At 47.3% G+C, this 15,814-nt stretch overlaps 2 protein-coding genes across 3 annotated transcripts in view; both read right to left on the minus strand.

Annotated features, from left to right (window-relative positions):
* The window catches only part of DTX1 (deltex E3 ubiquitin ligase 1), a 29,076-nt gene extending 14,569 nt beyond the window's left edge, over positions 1-14,507 (minus strand). Inside the window, exons 1-2 of one of the 2 annotated variants that reach the window (XM_081339243.1) lie at positions 14,421-14,507; positions 13,518-14,245 (exon numbers count right to left, since the gene is read on the minus strand). In XM_081339243.1, the coding sequence (XP_081195369.1) occupies positions 13,518-13,776 (259 nt within the window). In that variant the 5' untranslated portion in view covers positions 13,777-14,245; positions 14,421-14,507. Of the gene's footprint in view, positions 1-13,517 lie in introns of both variants that reach the window. The other variant, XM_081339242.1, reaches the window with a different exon arrangement.
* A 36-nt stretch (positions 14,508-14,543) lies between these two features.
* LOC308674397 (uncharacterized protein) overlaps positions 14,544-15,814 on the minus strand; it is a gene marked incomplete at its 5' end in the record, with an annotated part of 4,087 nt that continues 2,816 nt past the window's right edge. Inside the window, one exon of the mRNA XM_081338822.1 lies at positions 14,544-14,704. Within this exon, the coding sequence (XP_081194948.1) occupies positions 14,625-14,704 (80 nt within the window). The 3' untranslated portion in view covers positions 14,544-14,624. The remainder of the gene's footprint in view (positions 14,705-15,814) is intronic.

A 15,814-nucleotide genomic window follows, 5' to 3' on the forward strand; every position in this document is an offset into this window, starting at 1 on the left:
AGGGCGCCTGGATAGAAACTGGGAGACTGGGAGTTCTAGTCCCGCCTTAGCCATGAAAGTTGGCTAGCTAACTTTGGGCCAATCCACAGGAGACGGGGAGTTCTAGTCCCGCCTTGAACGCTGACTGGGTGACTTCTCTCTCCGCCCAACCCACCTCGCAGGGTCGTCGTTGTGGGGGCAAAAAAAAATATTGGAGGAGGCAAGCGTGTTGGATAAGTTCGCCAGCTTATTTGTAAAAATAAGGAAAGATGGGCGAGTGTTTTTTTTTTTAAGACGTGGTGCAGCTGATAATCCAGGGCTCCGTTACTTGGGATGCATGCGCTCTGCTGACTGAGGAAGATGACGCGCACACACACACACACAGAGACACATAAACCACTTTCTGCCTCTCTCCCTCCCTCGGTGTGCTCATGCAGCCCACCGCCACAGTCCATGCATGCAATCAATAATTGTGTTTGAAGTGTTACGTTAACTATGCATCTCTCCCCAGGGGCTCATAAAAACCAAACAGCAGTACGCCAGCAGTTTTCGTGGAGTTTGCTTTCAGCCAGCATGGTTTGGCAAGCGGCCTGCGGCTTCAGCTTGCAGCAGCCCTCTGTAGCAGCAAGATCCCTGGGGTGGGTGGAGAGAGATGCTATCAAGAAGGGGGGGGCTGAATCTAGGCTGCAAGGGATGGAGGGAGAGAGAGAGAGAGAGAGAGAGAGAGAGAGAGGGAAGGTGGTACGATAAAGCTCTCATGTAAAGCATTGAAATTTGGAGCGTGTGGGTGTGGGTGGGTGGTCGTCCTGCATTCGCGGCCACTGGGATGGACTCTCTGAAATGGACCGCAACAACATTTGTCCCCCATTTAATGGGGTCCCACTGATCAAGACGTCTAAGCCCTAGCTCTAGTCAGAGCCCGGGTGGTCCTCGAGGTTACGACCACCGTTCCAGCCCCAAATGTACGTGGCTCAGCGGAGCATTGGTGACGAGTTGAGCGTTGCCCCATTTCGCAACTTTTCTCGCCAGGCTCGTTAAGTGAATCGTTGCGGGGGGTGGAGTTAAGTGAACCAGGCTTCCGCCCCCCCCCCCTTGACTTTGCGTGTCAGAAGGACGCAAAAGATGGGGGGGGGAAATCACGTGACCCCGGCCGACTGCCACCGTCATAAATAGGAACCAGCGGCTGAGCCTCCAAATTTGGATCACCTAACCACAGGGCGTGCCGCCACGGTTGTAAGCCTGGGGGAAAAAAATAGTCCTAAGTCACTTTCCCCTCCCCCGGTGCTGTTGTAACTTGGAACGGTCAGTAAATGAACTGTTGAAAGTTGAGGACTGCCTTTCTTTTTTTTTTCCTGCTCTGAAATTGGGGCTGACGTTTTGTTCTGAGGGAGAAAAAAAAAATCCAGCCAGATTCTCCATGGGTAGAATTGTGGGTGGGGGGGGGGGAAAGGGGGTTCTTGCACATACAGTAGTGAAAAGTTTGGCCGAAAGCTCGGGGCCAAACCACCCCCCCCAACACACACACACACACACACACTTTGCACTGTACAATCCTCTCCAACTTTCCTGGTTTCCACCTAAAGGAAGAGTGGCTGTTCTTTCTTGAATCGGGCCCTACAAGTGTACGATGCTCAGCTAAATTCCTACAGCCATTCCTATCCCTATATGGTCATAACTTGGTTTTTAGCTGAGCATCGCTGAAGGGACCTGTTCGTTGCACACGGGAGACGCCCTCTTCTTCTCGTTGTGGTTATAATTTGGAAGAAAATAAAAAGAGGATCGGGTTGTTTTAAATTTATCTTTTAAAATCTGCAGCGCTGAGGTCACTCTTTACGCCCAAGCAGGCATTTGCAGATCCTGTTTCTTAGTGGCTTAATTTAGCCTTCTTGTTTATGGCCACAGATCATTAAGAGAAGCAACGGCATTTAATTGCCCTGTTTTCAATTAAAATACTACCACTGTGTAGTTACACGGATGAGGAGAGGAAACACTGCTGTCCCTCTCTCGGAATTGGCTTTGTGAAGGGAAGGGAAGGGCAGAGGAAGGGAAGGGGAGGGAAGGGAAGGCAATTTTGCATTATTATTATTATTTTTTTCTTTCTCTCTCGATTGTGCCATCTGACCTAAAATGCAAGAATGCAGCTTGAACCAAACCTGATTAAATGTTCAGATCTGGCTTGCTCTCCCTCCTTCTTTAATTGTAATTAGTTAAAGCCGTGAGGCTCTCGGCGTTTTGGAGGTAATGAAAATGGCTTTCTGCATAATAGTCTATATGCTGTCCTCTGATTGGGATTTTTAACGGGACCTCCTTTCATCAAGAAATCAGCAGAAAAACTTCGTTAACGATCTGGTCACCCCTTGGATTTTTAATGTCGTATTCTCCCTGCTGATTTCAACCGTGTCTCCGAGCATTTTGAAAACTGCCCTAGACAGAAAATCTCCACAGCGCACCTTCCCCACAGATATTTCGTGTGCATACATTTTAGCTGAAGACAAAACCTCAAGATCAAAAGCAAACAGAGGGTTTTCATTTACAGGTAGCGCTCGCCTTACAATCGTTCGTTTAGTCACCGTCTGGAGTTACGACAGCCCTGGGGGAAAAAAAAGGGACCCGGGGCCATTTTTCACCCATAGGACCATTGCAGCCTCCCCACGGTCACGTGATCAAAATTCAAACACTTGGCAACTGGCACGTACTTGCGACGGTTGCAGCGTCCCCGCGTCACGTGATCGAATTTCTGACTGTTTCCTTGCAGCTATTTCACACGACACCATGGACCACAAAACCGATTTGCTTGAACTTCCACAACCCGCAAAATTAGAATGTGGTTGATGACTCTGGGCGTTCCCCAAATGCATCCCATCATAATTTCCTAGCTACTTCTTAATCATGGACTCTTCCTCCTCTCAGACAGTTTTGGGCTATTTATTAAATTAGTAGCTCAGCAAAACAAGTATTGTCAGCCAGATGCTGACTTTCCAAAACGGCTTCTGCTTTTTTTATTTATTTATTCTTTTGATATTTGGAGGCGGGGATGATAAAACTGTGACCTTCTTGACAATTCCAGGAGAGACGAGAACAAAATCCTGTTGGGAAAACCTGGAGAGCTGGGCTGAATCAATTAGAGCAGGGGGTCCTCAAGTTGAGCCATTCGGAAGCGGGCCACAGAAACGGAGGGGGAGTGCCTGCACACATGCGCATCCTCACTTGTGCAAACAGTGGGTGCACATGTATCCGTGCGCTGGCCCGCCACTCGTGCGGAACCATCCCTTCTCCCCCTCCCCCGTCCTGTCCCGCCGGTCCACAAAGCCGGACAGGTCGGGAAACTCTGAATTAGAGGAATCAATTATCTAATTGATCCATTGCTGGTTGGAAGGACTCAAAGATGGGCTCCAGGCCAGATCATCACGGAAAAATCTATCCCTGGTTGCTGAGCATCAACAATGACTTGATGTCATGAAATCCATCAATTCATCAATTACAGTGATCCACGCCCCTCCGTTGGCCACGGGCCTGCTTGCTGTTAACCTCCCGGGCTAAATTTTTGCATAACCCAGCGGCGATTTCCTGAATTAATCCAACTGCCAGGTTCAAACACCAGGCGGACAACGAAGCTGGAGACCAACATTCATGTCACATCCCAGTTGTGAGGAGTTGAAGGGTCCCTTCTGAAGCTTTTGTCCCTCCCATTATCCAGCACGGGGGGGGGGAGGCTAAGCAGTCTCTTATCTGTCCATCCCCTTCTCTTTGTCCAGTCCCCCAAGGTCTTTCTCACACGCCATTGCAAACGCTCAGCATTAGCAACTGGCTCAGAGAATTCTATCCCATCCTTTAGGACTGGGACAATTTTGATCTTATCGCACAACTGTCCCTTTCCCCGCCCGGTGCCATTGTTGGTCCTTTACGCAACCCAGGAAGGAAGATTTCCACATGCAAACACCACTTGGTGTTATTTTGTTTTCTTCTTCTTCTCCTCATCTTTGTTTGTCCAGCCTGGTTAATTGCTGTAATCATGGCTATTAATCAACTGCCTTCTAAGCAATGCAGCAGAAAGGAGAAGATTGAATTAGACACCTGCTTTTCGCTGAATCAGCGCCTTTCCTTCTCGGGAGGAAGAAGGCCTAGGGAAGCGGACAGCTGGGAACAATCTGAGATTGCCTCATTCAACCTCCTCCTCCTCCTCTTTCCGTGCAAAGGCTGGAGAGGTCTCTGTCCGACTGCAGCGTTTCAACCCGAATTGGGCAGAGCGGATACGAGGGCTCTGTTGCAAGCAATTATATAAGAGATGCTTGTCTACACAAGCTGAGTGACGGGGCGTGAACTGTCTGCCGGAAAAAACCCAGGGATCACTGCTTGATGCAAAGGTCATTGCATCCATCGGAGAAAGGAAGCATGGCTACTCTTGATGGGTCACAACCGTATTGTAGGAGGTGACCAGCCTGAGCCCGAGGGAGGGAGGGGGAGAGCGTGTCATAAGTCTCGAGCACCTGCGTGCCCAGAGGAGGCCTAAGTCCAGCCCTCCTTGACTCTTATCTACTGCCATTTTGCTTCGACCATTGGTAGTTCAGGATCTTGCGGAGACTGTTAGCGTGCCAGAAACCTGTATTCATTTGAACTGCCTGGATTCCCAATTTCCTGCTCTTGACAGGAACTTTTAAGTTGAGTCGAATAGCTGTGAAAGAGCTTAAGGTAGCCTCGGCTCGGTATGAGTCCACCAAAATGGTCTCAAGAAAAACAAAAACAAAGGAGCAATCTGTCCACGGGGATGCTCCGTCCTCCAGGTCATGGTTGTCCCAAAGGGGCTTTTTTTCCCCCCAAAAGGCACCTGGACTTTGTTTTTCTTTGAAGACGTTTTGCATCTCCTCCAGGAAGAAGACGTTTTGCATCTCCTCCAGGAAGCTTAAGTCAGGAGAATGATTTCTTGGATGAGAGACAAAACATCTTCCAGGAAAAACAAAAAGTCCAGTGGCCTTCCTTCCTTCCTTCCTTCCTTCCTTCCTTCCTTCCTTCCTTCCTTCCTTCCTTCCTTCCTTCCTTCCTTCCTTCCTTCTTTCTTTCTTTCTTTCTTTTTCTTTCTTCCTTCCTTCCTTTGTCTTTTTCTTTCTTCCTTCTTTGTTTTTCTCCCTTCCTTCTCCCTTCCTTTCTTTTTCCCCTCTTTGTTTCCTTCCTTCCCCCCTCCTCCCCTCTCCCCCTCTCCCTCTTTCCCTCTCTCGCTGGCTTCAGCTCAGAAGAAGATAGAGAAGTTCCTCCAGTTACGACAAAGCCCTTGGCCACCTGCTTGGGTGACCCAGGAATCTCATCCAAGCACCAGGCAAGCATGCCAACAGCTCCTGCAGTCTTGGCTCAGGGAGAAATGCAGCATTTGGGAGGTTGCTGGAAGCCTCCGTGCACCAGATCACAAGAGCTGGCGGGCGGCCTCAGGAAAGCAGAAGGGGACTGGATCCTCCTTCCTTCCCACCTTCCTGCACAGATCCCACTGGAAGGATAACCATGGCCATTTCCATTACAGGAACCGGATTCCCAAACCGGCCCCTTTGCATCAGGCCCAAAATCAAAATCTAAGCTGATTTTCCACCACACCCCTAAAACAGAGAAAACCAAGCCAAGATTCACACTTGCCAAGCTTAGTGCGAAGGCTAAGTCTGGTGTGAACGCAGTCCGGGAAGGGAAAAAACTGGGGCGAGCTAAAATATGGTGTTGGAAGTTTGTTTTTGGAAATGATACTGCTTCCCAGATGTCCTCAAGATCCCGAGCAGGATTCTGACTCTCATCTCTTAAGCAGGAGATCCTGGATTGACAGCGACCAATCGGGACCAGAATTTCTGTGGCGAACCAAGATGGCGGTTAAGGGAGCGCTGCCCAATGTTATGATCTCACTGTTAAGTAAATCCTTGCAATTGTTAAGTGAATCAAGCCGTCCTTAAGGCAATCGGGCTACCTCCCTTGACTTTGGTTTGTTGGAAGCTGGCTGGCTGTCCAATGCTCAGCTCACTGGTTTGGCTTTTTTATATATAGCTCCAGCCATTATTGTGTGCATCACAGTTGTTTACTTTCGCTATTCGCTATTTGGAAATAGCATGTTTTATATATACATAAATTTTATCCTTGGATTTACTTTTGAGTTGGTCCAGGACTAAATAAAATAAACAGCACTGTGTAAACCATGGGGTCCGGCTTAAATTAATGAGAATCCAGCCCCCGAAAGCTTATTTTAGAAACCATGGCTTTAGGTTGGTGTGTAAAATCACACTGAGGTCAAAGATGAATGTTCTTGAAAACTTGCAGCCAGATTTTCAAACAATGCAGGGTGGAAACAAATGCTGTTTAAGCAAAAAAAAGGCCAGTAAATCAAGTATAGTAAGTTACTAGGTAAATAAATAAAGCTCCAGGAAGTCAAGCAGGAGACCTTATATCATTTCAGACAAATGGTTGCCCAGTCTCTTCTTGAAAACCCCCATGTTGGAGCATCCACAACTTCTGGAGGCAAGTTGTTCCACTGATTAGTTATTCTCATTGCCAATAAATTTCTCCTTAGTTCTTTGCTTGTCTCTTTTTAGACTTTTAACTTTTATATACTGCTTTGAAGTTTAAATGTTTTATTATACACTACTAAAAGTCCCTCTTGTGTGTCCAATCACACTTGGCCAATAAATAATATTCTATTCTATTCTATTCTATTCTATTCTATTCTATTCTATTCTATTCTATTCTATTCTATTCTATTCTATTCTATTCTATTCTATTCTATTCTATTCTACTTTATTCTACTCTACTCTGCTCTACTCTACTCTACTTCTATTCTATTCTATTATTCTATTCTATTCTATTCTATTCTATTCTATTCTACTCTACTCTACTTCTATTCTATTCTATTATTCTATTCTATTATTCTATTCTATTCTATTCTATTCTATTCTATTCTATTCTATTCTATTCTATTATTCTATTCTATTCTATTCTATTCTATTCTACCCTACCCTACCCTACTCTACTCTACTCTACTCTACTCTATTCTATTCTATTCTATTCTATTCTATTCTATTCTATTCTATTCTATTCTATTCTATTCTATTCTATTCCTATTCCTATTCCTATTCCTATTTCATCCCATCCCAGAGATGGACAGTTCTAAAAAGTGATCAATAAATCAATAAAAACAAACAATTGTTTTCTATACTGAGAAATCTCCCTTTCTGTTGAACCCACCAGCCCACTGCATCAAATCAGCACGTCCAGTCCTACTTTGCAGCTGGATCCTCGCTCTCCCAGCCTTTTCTTTTGAAAGCCATTTCTTTCTTTCTTTTTTTTCCCTTGAAAGATTGCCAGTTTCAAAGCTCCAGTATTACAGTACATGACAGGTTTGCTACAGAACAAATGAGGGTGACTTTTTTTATTATTATTTCAAAGGATAATAATTATAAGAAAGTAGCAATTAGAAAGACAGGAGACACCCTGTGTGTGTGTCTGTGTGTGTGTGTGTGTGTGTGTGTGTGTGTGTGTGTGTGTGTGTGTGTGTCGGTGGAGCAGATCAAAGGTTTTAATAGCCAGGTAAGGATTATCCTCTTATCTTAAACAAAATAGTCATCAAAGGAAGAAAGAAGATTTTAAGCTGTAAACATTCTTGCATTTTAAATTCCAGGCTATTATATGGAAGGTTTTGCATATATTAGAATGGAATAGAGCTGGAAGGGACCTCGGAGGTCTTCTAGTCCAGCCCCCTACTCAAGCAGAAGAACCGATACCATCCCAGACAAGTGACTGTTTAGTCTCTTCTTAAACACCTCCCGTGATGGAGCGCCCACAATTTCTGAAGACAATATTTGTCACCTTTTTTTTTTAGTATGAACTACTTAAGCAACACCCATCACTCCTTGGGATTGTTCTGATTTTTTCCCCCCTTTGTGATAATTCTCTAATGTATATAAATTTTATACTACCCTGAATCAAACAAAAGAGGGATTATATGCTTCTGTTTTAGAACATAAGTCTTGTTTTTACAGCGCGGTTAAATGAAAACTGTTAGTACTCGATTACCACCCGTTACACTGGAAGTATTTTAAAGAACGAAGATCTTAAAATATTTCTCCTGAAGTCTACATCCAGTCATCGCACACAAAATCCATACTGGGATTATTTTTAACAATGAAAATACAGGATGGATGCAACGTTTAAGAATGAATAAACACTCTTGGCTTAGTTGTTGTTTTTTTTAATGAGCATGACACTTTCGTTCTTACTTGCCAAGATATTCAAAAATGTTTTACTACTAGTCCTTGACTTACTACCACAAAGTGGGACCAGAATTTCTGTCGCTAAGCAAGGCAGTCGTGACTGTAACACAAGGACTACCTGAAGTTATATAACTTCTGTAAAGATGATCGGAAGGCATTTCTTTAAAAAAAGCAACACAAGAAAAAGAAAGAAAGAAAGAAAGAAAGAAAGAGAGAGAGAGAGAGAGAGAGAGAGAGAGAGAGAGAGAAAGAAAGAAAGAAAGAAAGAAAGAAAGAAAGAAAGAAAGAAAGAAAGAAAGAAAGAAAATCTTTGTTTGTCTCTCTTGTTAAACCCAACGTGTGAACTCCCTCTAGGATAATTGTTGCAAATCAATTCTTCTCTTTGGAGTTACAGATGTTGTTGTGGGGTTTTTTTTGGCAAAGCAGGTGGCTGATGAAATCAGAACCACCAACCCCTCTCCAAAGCTTAGTGCGAGATGCTGCATCCTGGATGTTTTGAAAACATTGTGCTTTCTGCAGAGGGATATCGCTGCACACACAGAGAGAGACACAAACACACACACACACTTAGGGGAAGGGGGCCAGGCGACCACTGTAGGGAAGCTGTTGTTGATGAGCGAGTCTAATTCAGGGACCCCTAGGAGTCACAAGGGAACTAGACAAGAGATGTTTTTTTGTTGTTTTCCAGTGGGACCTTCATCACTAAGGGAGAATTAGTGTGACACACACACACACACACACACACACACACACACCGCACCCTCCTGGGAATAAACACAGCTCTATTTTCTTCAAGTCAGGCCGAGTGGGTGCAACGCCTGCCCAACTGGAAGGATGCTGTTGATCCATCAGGTTGGCACGCATCCTATCTGCCCAACGGAAAACCCCAGGTCAAGACCGAAATTGGAGGTTTGCAAAGTCTGGGGAAAAGATGGAGAAAGGGATTTTTTTAGACCTGGGTTTATCAAATTCCCACCAGGCCGAAGGTGAGAGACAACGATGGCTACCTTCAAGCCGGCCAGAAAAAAAAAAAATATCACCATGCGTTTTGGGCCAAAAGAGACAAAGCGAACATCTCATCAACAAAGGAGTTTGGCCCTGTTTTACCACCACTTTTTTTTTGGGGCCTCCGTTGTTAAGAGGATCGCTGCGGTTGTTAAGTTAGTAACCTGGTTGCTAAGTGGATCTGGGTTCCCCTTTGATTTTGCTGGTCAGAAGGTCGCAAAAGGGGACGTCACCCCGGGACAGTGCGACCGTCATAAATAGGAGTTGGTTGCCAAGCGTTTGAATTCGGATCACGTGACCACGGGGATGCCGCAACGGTCGTAAGTGTGAAAAATGGCCGTAAGTCCACCCTTTTTTCACCCCCTACTGGCATCGTAACTTTGAACGGTCGCTGTTCACCGCCCTGAGTCCTTCGGGAGAAGGGCGGTATACAAATTAAATTAATAAATAATAAATAAGTAAATAAATAAAGCAGCTGCAGTAAGTCGAAGACTGTATTTTGAAGGGTGTCGTGTTAAAAAGGAAGATACCCTTTTGGCTGTTATTTTTATTTTTTTATTTTTTCGACCTCATCCCTGTGCAGGCCCTGATGCTCAGCGCAAAGAATGATGGGCAACGTAGTCCAATCCACTAGGAAAAAAAAATATAGGTTTGTCTGCCGTCTGTCAAGTCAGCTGGAACAATTGTCTGGTTGTGTTGTTTTTAAATAAGGTGCTTTAAATAAGGATGTTCAAAGTCAGCCAGGCATGAAGGTTTAAAGGCTGGCAGGTAACAATTCTATTCACAATAATCAACTCTCTTTCATTGAAAACACAAACACACAAATACACACACACACACACACACACCCCTGTTTGAGCTTAGGTAAAGATGGGTTTGGGGTTGGATTTAAATAAGTTTTAACACATTTTTAGTATTGTATTCTTGGGCATAATTATTTAATTCTTTTTAATCTCTTTTTTAACTTTTGTATTTACATTTTGATATTTATTGCCCTGTACACCGACTGCCCTGAGTCCTTCGGGAGAAGGGCGGTATAAAAATTTAATAATAATAAATAAATAATAAACAGCTTTCAGCTGTTTTTCACCCCAAAGATGAAAGTAAACAAGATCCCTGCATGGATTTAGCGGAGAAGGGGGAAAAAAAACCCAGAAACAAATACAATTTGCAGTTGGTGGCCTCCAAATCTTTTACCCAGAAGCCTAAAAGCAATATATGCAGATAGTCCTCCACATGCAACAGTTCGTTTAATGACTGTTTGAAATGACCAAGCCGTCGAGAAGAAGGAGCTTAGGATCTGCCTTCACACTTACGACCTTTTCAGCATCCCGGTGGTCCCATGGTCCAAATCTGGAGGCTCGGCAAGTGGCTTGCACTTATGATGGTTGCAGTATCCTGGGCTTATGGGATCTCTTTTTGCAACCTTTGGACAAGCAAAGCCAATGGGGGTAGCCGGATTCGCTTAACAACCGTGTCAGTAACCGAACAACCACAGGGATTCCACTTAACCACGGTGGCAAAGAAGGTCATAAAATGGGGACAAAACCCACTCAACAAAAGTCTCGCATGGCAAGAGAAATTTGGGGCTCAATTGCGGGCGTATGTCGAGGAGTGCCTGTATTTCCCCCACCCGACAAATGCTTTTCGTTGGACCCTCGGAACAACAGCCCTGCAAGGTAGTCAAAGCTGAGAAGAAAGAAAATAACAACTGGCCCCTCGGGAAAGTTCATGGAGACGTTCATGGGTTTCGATTTGATTTCTTTAACGCAGTACACAACGGTCGACTTCGCTTAGTCACCGTTCGAAGTTACGACGACGCTGAAAAAAAAGTGACTTAGGACCCTTTTTTGCACTTGCGACCGTTGCGGCATCCCCAGGGTCATGGGATTAAAAAAAAATCAGACGCTTGGCAACTGATTCATATTTATGACGGTCGCAGCGATCCCGGGGTCACGTGATCCCCTTTGGCGACCTTCTGACAAGCAGAGTCCATGGGGGAAGCCGGATTCGCTTAGCGACTGTGCTACTAACTTAACTGCAGTGATTCACTTAACAACTGTGGCAAGAAAAGTCGCAAAGTGAGGCAACGCTCACTTAATGACGGTCTTGCTTAGCAGAGGAAATTTTGGGCTTAAGCTCTGCAGATATCCGAGGAGGCCACACCTCGACTCTGTCTCAAACGTTTTATCTTCATCCCCTACCTCTGCAAACTGGAAGGAGAAAGCACTCTGCGTGTTCACAGAGGCACTCCGGTCTTTACCGCTCCATTTCCATCCCTACATCTTCTCTAGTTCTGTATTTTTTTTTTCCAGACTGAGAAGCTGCAGAGCCGAAACAGGGCCAGAGAGACGCTATGAAACCGTGATTCCTGTTGCTTTAATCCAGGTGCAACCCAGCCATTCACTCCCTGCCCTCATGAGATCTAGAAGCTTGTTCTTCAGTGATTTATTTTCCACTCCAGAACTACACCCCACTGTCTATTGTACCAAAGCAGAAGAGAAATAGAAAATAGAAAAAAATAGAAAATAGAAAAAAATAGAATAGAACAGAATATAGAATAGAATAGAATAACAAATAATAGAACAGAAATAGAACAGAAATAGAATAGAATAGAATAGAATAGAATAGAATAGAATAGAATAGAATAGAATAGAATAGAATAGAATAGAATAGAATAGAATTGGAAGGGACCTTGGAGGTCTTCTAGTCCAGCCCCTGCTCAGGCAAAAAACCCTATATCATTTCAGACAAAGGATTCTAGGGGGTATCAGACTGATGTGCTGAGGTTTCCCTAAGATTTCCCCCCCCCCTCTATGCACAAATCTATCAGGGCGCCCCCAAATTGGGGGAAGAAGGCTTGGCTTTTCATCCGCAGGAGCTCACGCTACCATCGGTCCAGGCAAAGAGGCATTGTTTTGTTTTGAAAAAACAACCTGTTTTTCTTTTTTTAAAAACCTTTTGACGACCACATCTTGGGCAACGCAGCTCCACACAGGAGGAAAGAACGCCAAAATCCGCACGCGCCACTCCAGTTCAGAGCTGGCAAAATTCTACACGGTTGTTTAAACTGCAGAGGGGGGGGGAAGGGTTTGTCCTATTGACGTCAATTAGTCACCCGTTGCTTTCCATGTGTGTAGGGTGGCATAACTGGCTATCGGCCTGCAATGCTCCATCATTGTGGTGGTGCAAAGAAGACGGGTGGGATTGGGGAGGGGGGCCTTCCAGGACACTGTCTTAACTCCAATCCTACCCCTCTTCTTTGCACCACGAGTGTTGAGTGTATTGAGAGTTTATTAACTCAATAAACCCGGATTAGTATTTTTTTCTCTTTATAATTATGCTTATATGGCGAAACACCGAAGCATCCGGGAGGCGTCTGCGTTTTCTGCTCACCCCTGAGTACCAAATCAGACCTTAAAACATCCAAAGATCTACTGGGCGTAAGCCTCGTATTTTCAATCTTAAAAGGTCTTTGTTGCTACTGCTAGTAGCTTTGTTATGATCACACCGCCCTTCTAGCTACTGTGAGCAGCACTCTTCTGCAAGGACCACAGTCTGGCGTCAACTTAAAAGATGGAGATTTGCATGGGGGGAAAAAATACATCTCAGCTTCTTCAGGACCCAACAGCTCCATGTCTTCCCAGGTCATTAAGAAACTTAATTTTGTTGTAACACAATGACAATACAACTGTTCTATTCTATTCTATTCTATTCCTTATTTTTATTCTTATTCTATTCTATTCTATTCTATTCTATTCTATTCTATTCTATTCTATTCTATTCTATTCTATTCTATTCTATTCTATTCTATTCTATTCTATTCTATTCGCTGTGCCCAAATCTTTGCCCCGGCTCCTACATTGTTCAGAATTGTGGAGTAAACAGCTTTTTCTAAAACCAACCCCTGCAAACTACAATAGATTGTTTAAATCACTCAGCCTCTGTCTGAATCTTGCTGAATGTCTGGAACTCCCCAGAATTTTAGCCAAGGGGAGAAGCAGCCGGCATTTGCTGTCACCGAAAGGGACCCAAGACTGGAGAAACCGTGATTCAAAGGCTCTTCTTCCTGTTTCCCATTCCCCGCAGGTGGAAAACTAGCACGACAGGGATGCTTCCCAGCTAGAAACCTAGCACGTCAGGGTTGTTTTCTCCCATCTGTCCTGTTTTTCAGCCCGAAGGGTTTTCCCACACCTCTCCCTCGACTAAACCCCGCATATCCATAATTTCAGTTACGATTAAGGGAAGGTTTTTTTTTCCTTCCATGCAACATTTACCGTGACGGGGGTTGGCGAGGCTTACCTGTATCCTGCCGGAATTGATGCATGGACTGTAAATCTATAATGTACGGAGACAGCTGAGCATCCACCTGCCCAAGTACCACGCTGCCCCGAGCATCTTCTTTCAGGATGTTCTCAATGTGGTGACAGACGGCCGCCGTGTAGGGCCTCCACCGGCTGTACTCGTTCAACCATTCCCACACCACGACCCGGGCCAGGTTACTGGGAGGGAAGCCCAAGCCGTTGGCAAAGAGCAGCGCTCCTGGAGCAGGCCGTGCCATGGTGCCAACTTCTGCGGGCCAGGCATGGGTGGCTGGCAGGCGTCTCAGCACTTTGGGGTGCCCCAGGGCGGCTCAAGAGTAGCACCCCGTTTCTCGGAGGATGTGGAAGGGCTCTCCTCTCCTAGCGCCCAAACTGCAGCTCCAGCCTATGGCGAATCGGCGCTGTGTGAAGCGAGGAAGCAAGCAGAAAACTGGGCAAGAGGGTTCCTTGGGCAGGGAAGGCCAAGATGCCTCCGGTTAGAGAACCAGCCAGTGGTGAGTTTTCCAGGTCCGGTCAGTTTCAAGCAGAAAGGAAGAATTTAGCGGAGCAGAACACAGAAACCCCAAAGTCCATCATTCCAGAAAGGCAGTTGGAGCAACGAGGCTCAGGATACCACAAAACAGGTGCCTGGATCTTCTGCAGCAGCTTTTCTTTTGGGGGGGGTGTAAGGAGGGGCCCCCAGCAGCGACCTCTCTTCCTTTCCTTCTGCTGAGAAATAGACGGAGGGTTGTGTTTTTTTTCCCCCAGGTGTTAACCCTGGTTCTCAGCGGCACTCTTCTTGCCCCGACTCCCCAGCTCTGCTTTGAGGAGACCCCCCCCCAGCTCGGAGGACCTACTCAGGCACCCCCGAGGCCTCCCGGAATAAGCTCCCCCACACACACACACCGGGGATCTCGGAGAGGAGATCCGTCTCCTGCCAATCGCTCAGCTTCGGTCCGGAGGGGCAGAGTTGGTGGGTGGGTGGGTGGGTGGGTGGGCGGGTGGGGAGGGTCTCCACCTTCTCGGTCCCGGTCAGTGGAGCGCGGGAGGAGCCCCTCCGGCGGCAGATCCGGCGCCTCCGCGAAGCCCCATCTTTCCCGAGACGGTGTCACCCTCGTTTGGCGCAAACCGGTTCCCGAACCTGGTTTGGCTCCTGATGTGGAGGCGGGGAGGAGCTGGAGGACAAGCCTAGTGGGGGGGGGGGGAGGAAAGGAAAACCGAATAAGGAGGGATCCAAATCGGAGCTTCTCCGGATTCAGCAGCGCTGGTCACTGCCGGCTGCTGCGATCTCCCTCCGTTTCTTCCTTCTCTCCTTCTCCCTCTCTTTTTCCCCTCCGTCTCTTCCTTCTCTCCTTCTCCCTCTCCCCCTTTCCCTCTCCCCCTCTTTCTCCCCCCTCTTTTACTCCCCCTCCCTCCCTCCTTCTCCTCCTCTCCCTCTCTTTTTTCCCCTCCGTTTCTTCCTTCTCTCCTTCTCCCTCTCCCCCTTTCCCTCTCTTTTTTCCCCTCCGTCTCTTCCTTCTCCCTCTCTTTTCTTTTCCCTCTCCCCCTCTTTTACTCTCCCTCCCTCCCTCCTTCTCCTCTCCCTCTTTGCCCCTCTCTCCCTCCGTCTTTCTCCCCCACTAACCCACCCGCCCCCCTCCCATCGCCCCACCCTCCCTCCCTCTCTTTGAGGTTCACAATCTTCGGCTGGAATGAAAAGACCCTCCCAGGCTCCCTCCAGCCCTCGCCCCCCCCCCCCACCTCCAGCTGCCTCCTACCTGGCCGCTGAAGGTCCAAGCGCCAGACACAAAAGAGGGAGGGGGGGAGGCGAGACGGAGACGGGCAGGCAACAAGAGGGCACCGTCCGGATGGCAGGCGGGACCCCCCCCCCACACACACACTCTGGCTGGGCTCTGCTTGCCGCTCTCCTGCCCTCTCGGCACCCCCACCCACCCACCCACCCACCTAAAGGCGCCGGCTGGCCCTCACCCACCCCACCCAACCCCTCCCCTCCTCCACCTCCCCCCCCCCAACCCCGGCTGCACACGTCAGAACGCCTGGGAGGCTGAGAGGCAGGGTGCCCAGGGCGGGGGGGGGGAGGGAGGGGGCGACGCCTCCCGGCCGCTAAGACAGAAGCCGGAACGTCGAGCCCCCCCCTGCAGCACCCCGCCTGCCCGCTTGCATCTGTCCCCAAGGGGGTCTGGACCCCTCCCCGTCCTAGCGCGCGCTGCCCCGGAGCAGGAATGGCGCAGGCTAAATGCTGGCGGGGGCGGGGAGGGAGGGAGGGGGGGGACCGAGGGAGGGAGGCGAGGGGAGGAG

Source organism: Vipera berus (assembly GCF_964194415.1).
Source record: "Vipera berus genome assembly, chromosome: 14".
Classification (NCBI taxonomy): domain Eukaryota; kingdom Metazoa; phylum Chordata; class Lepidosauria; order Squamata; family Viperidae; genus Vipera; species Vipera berus.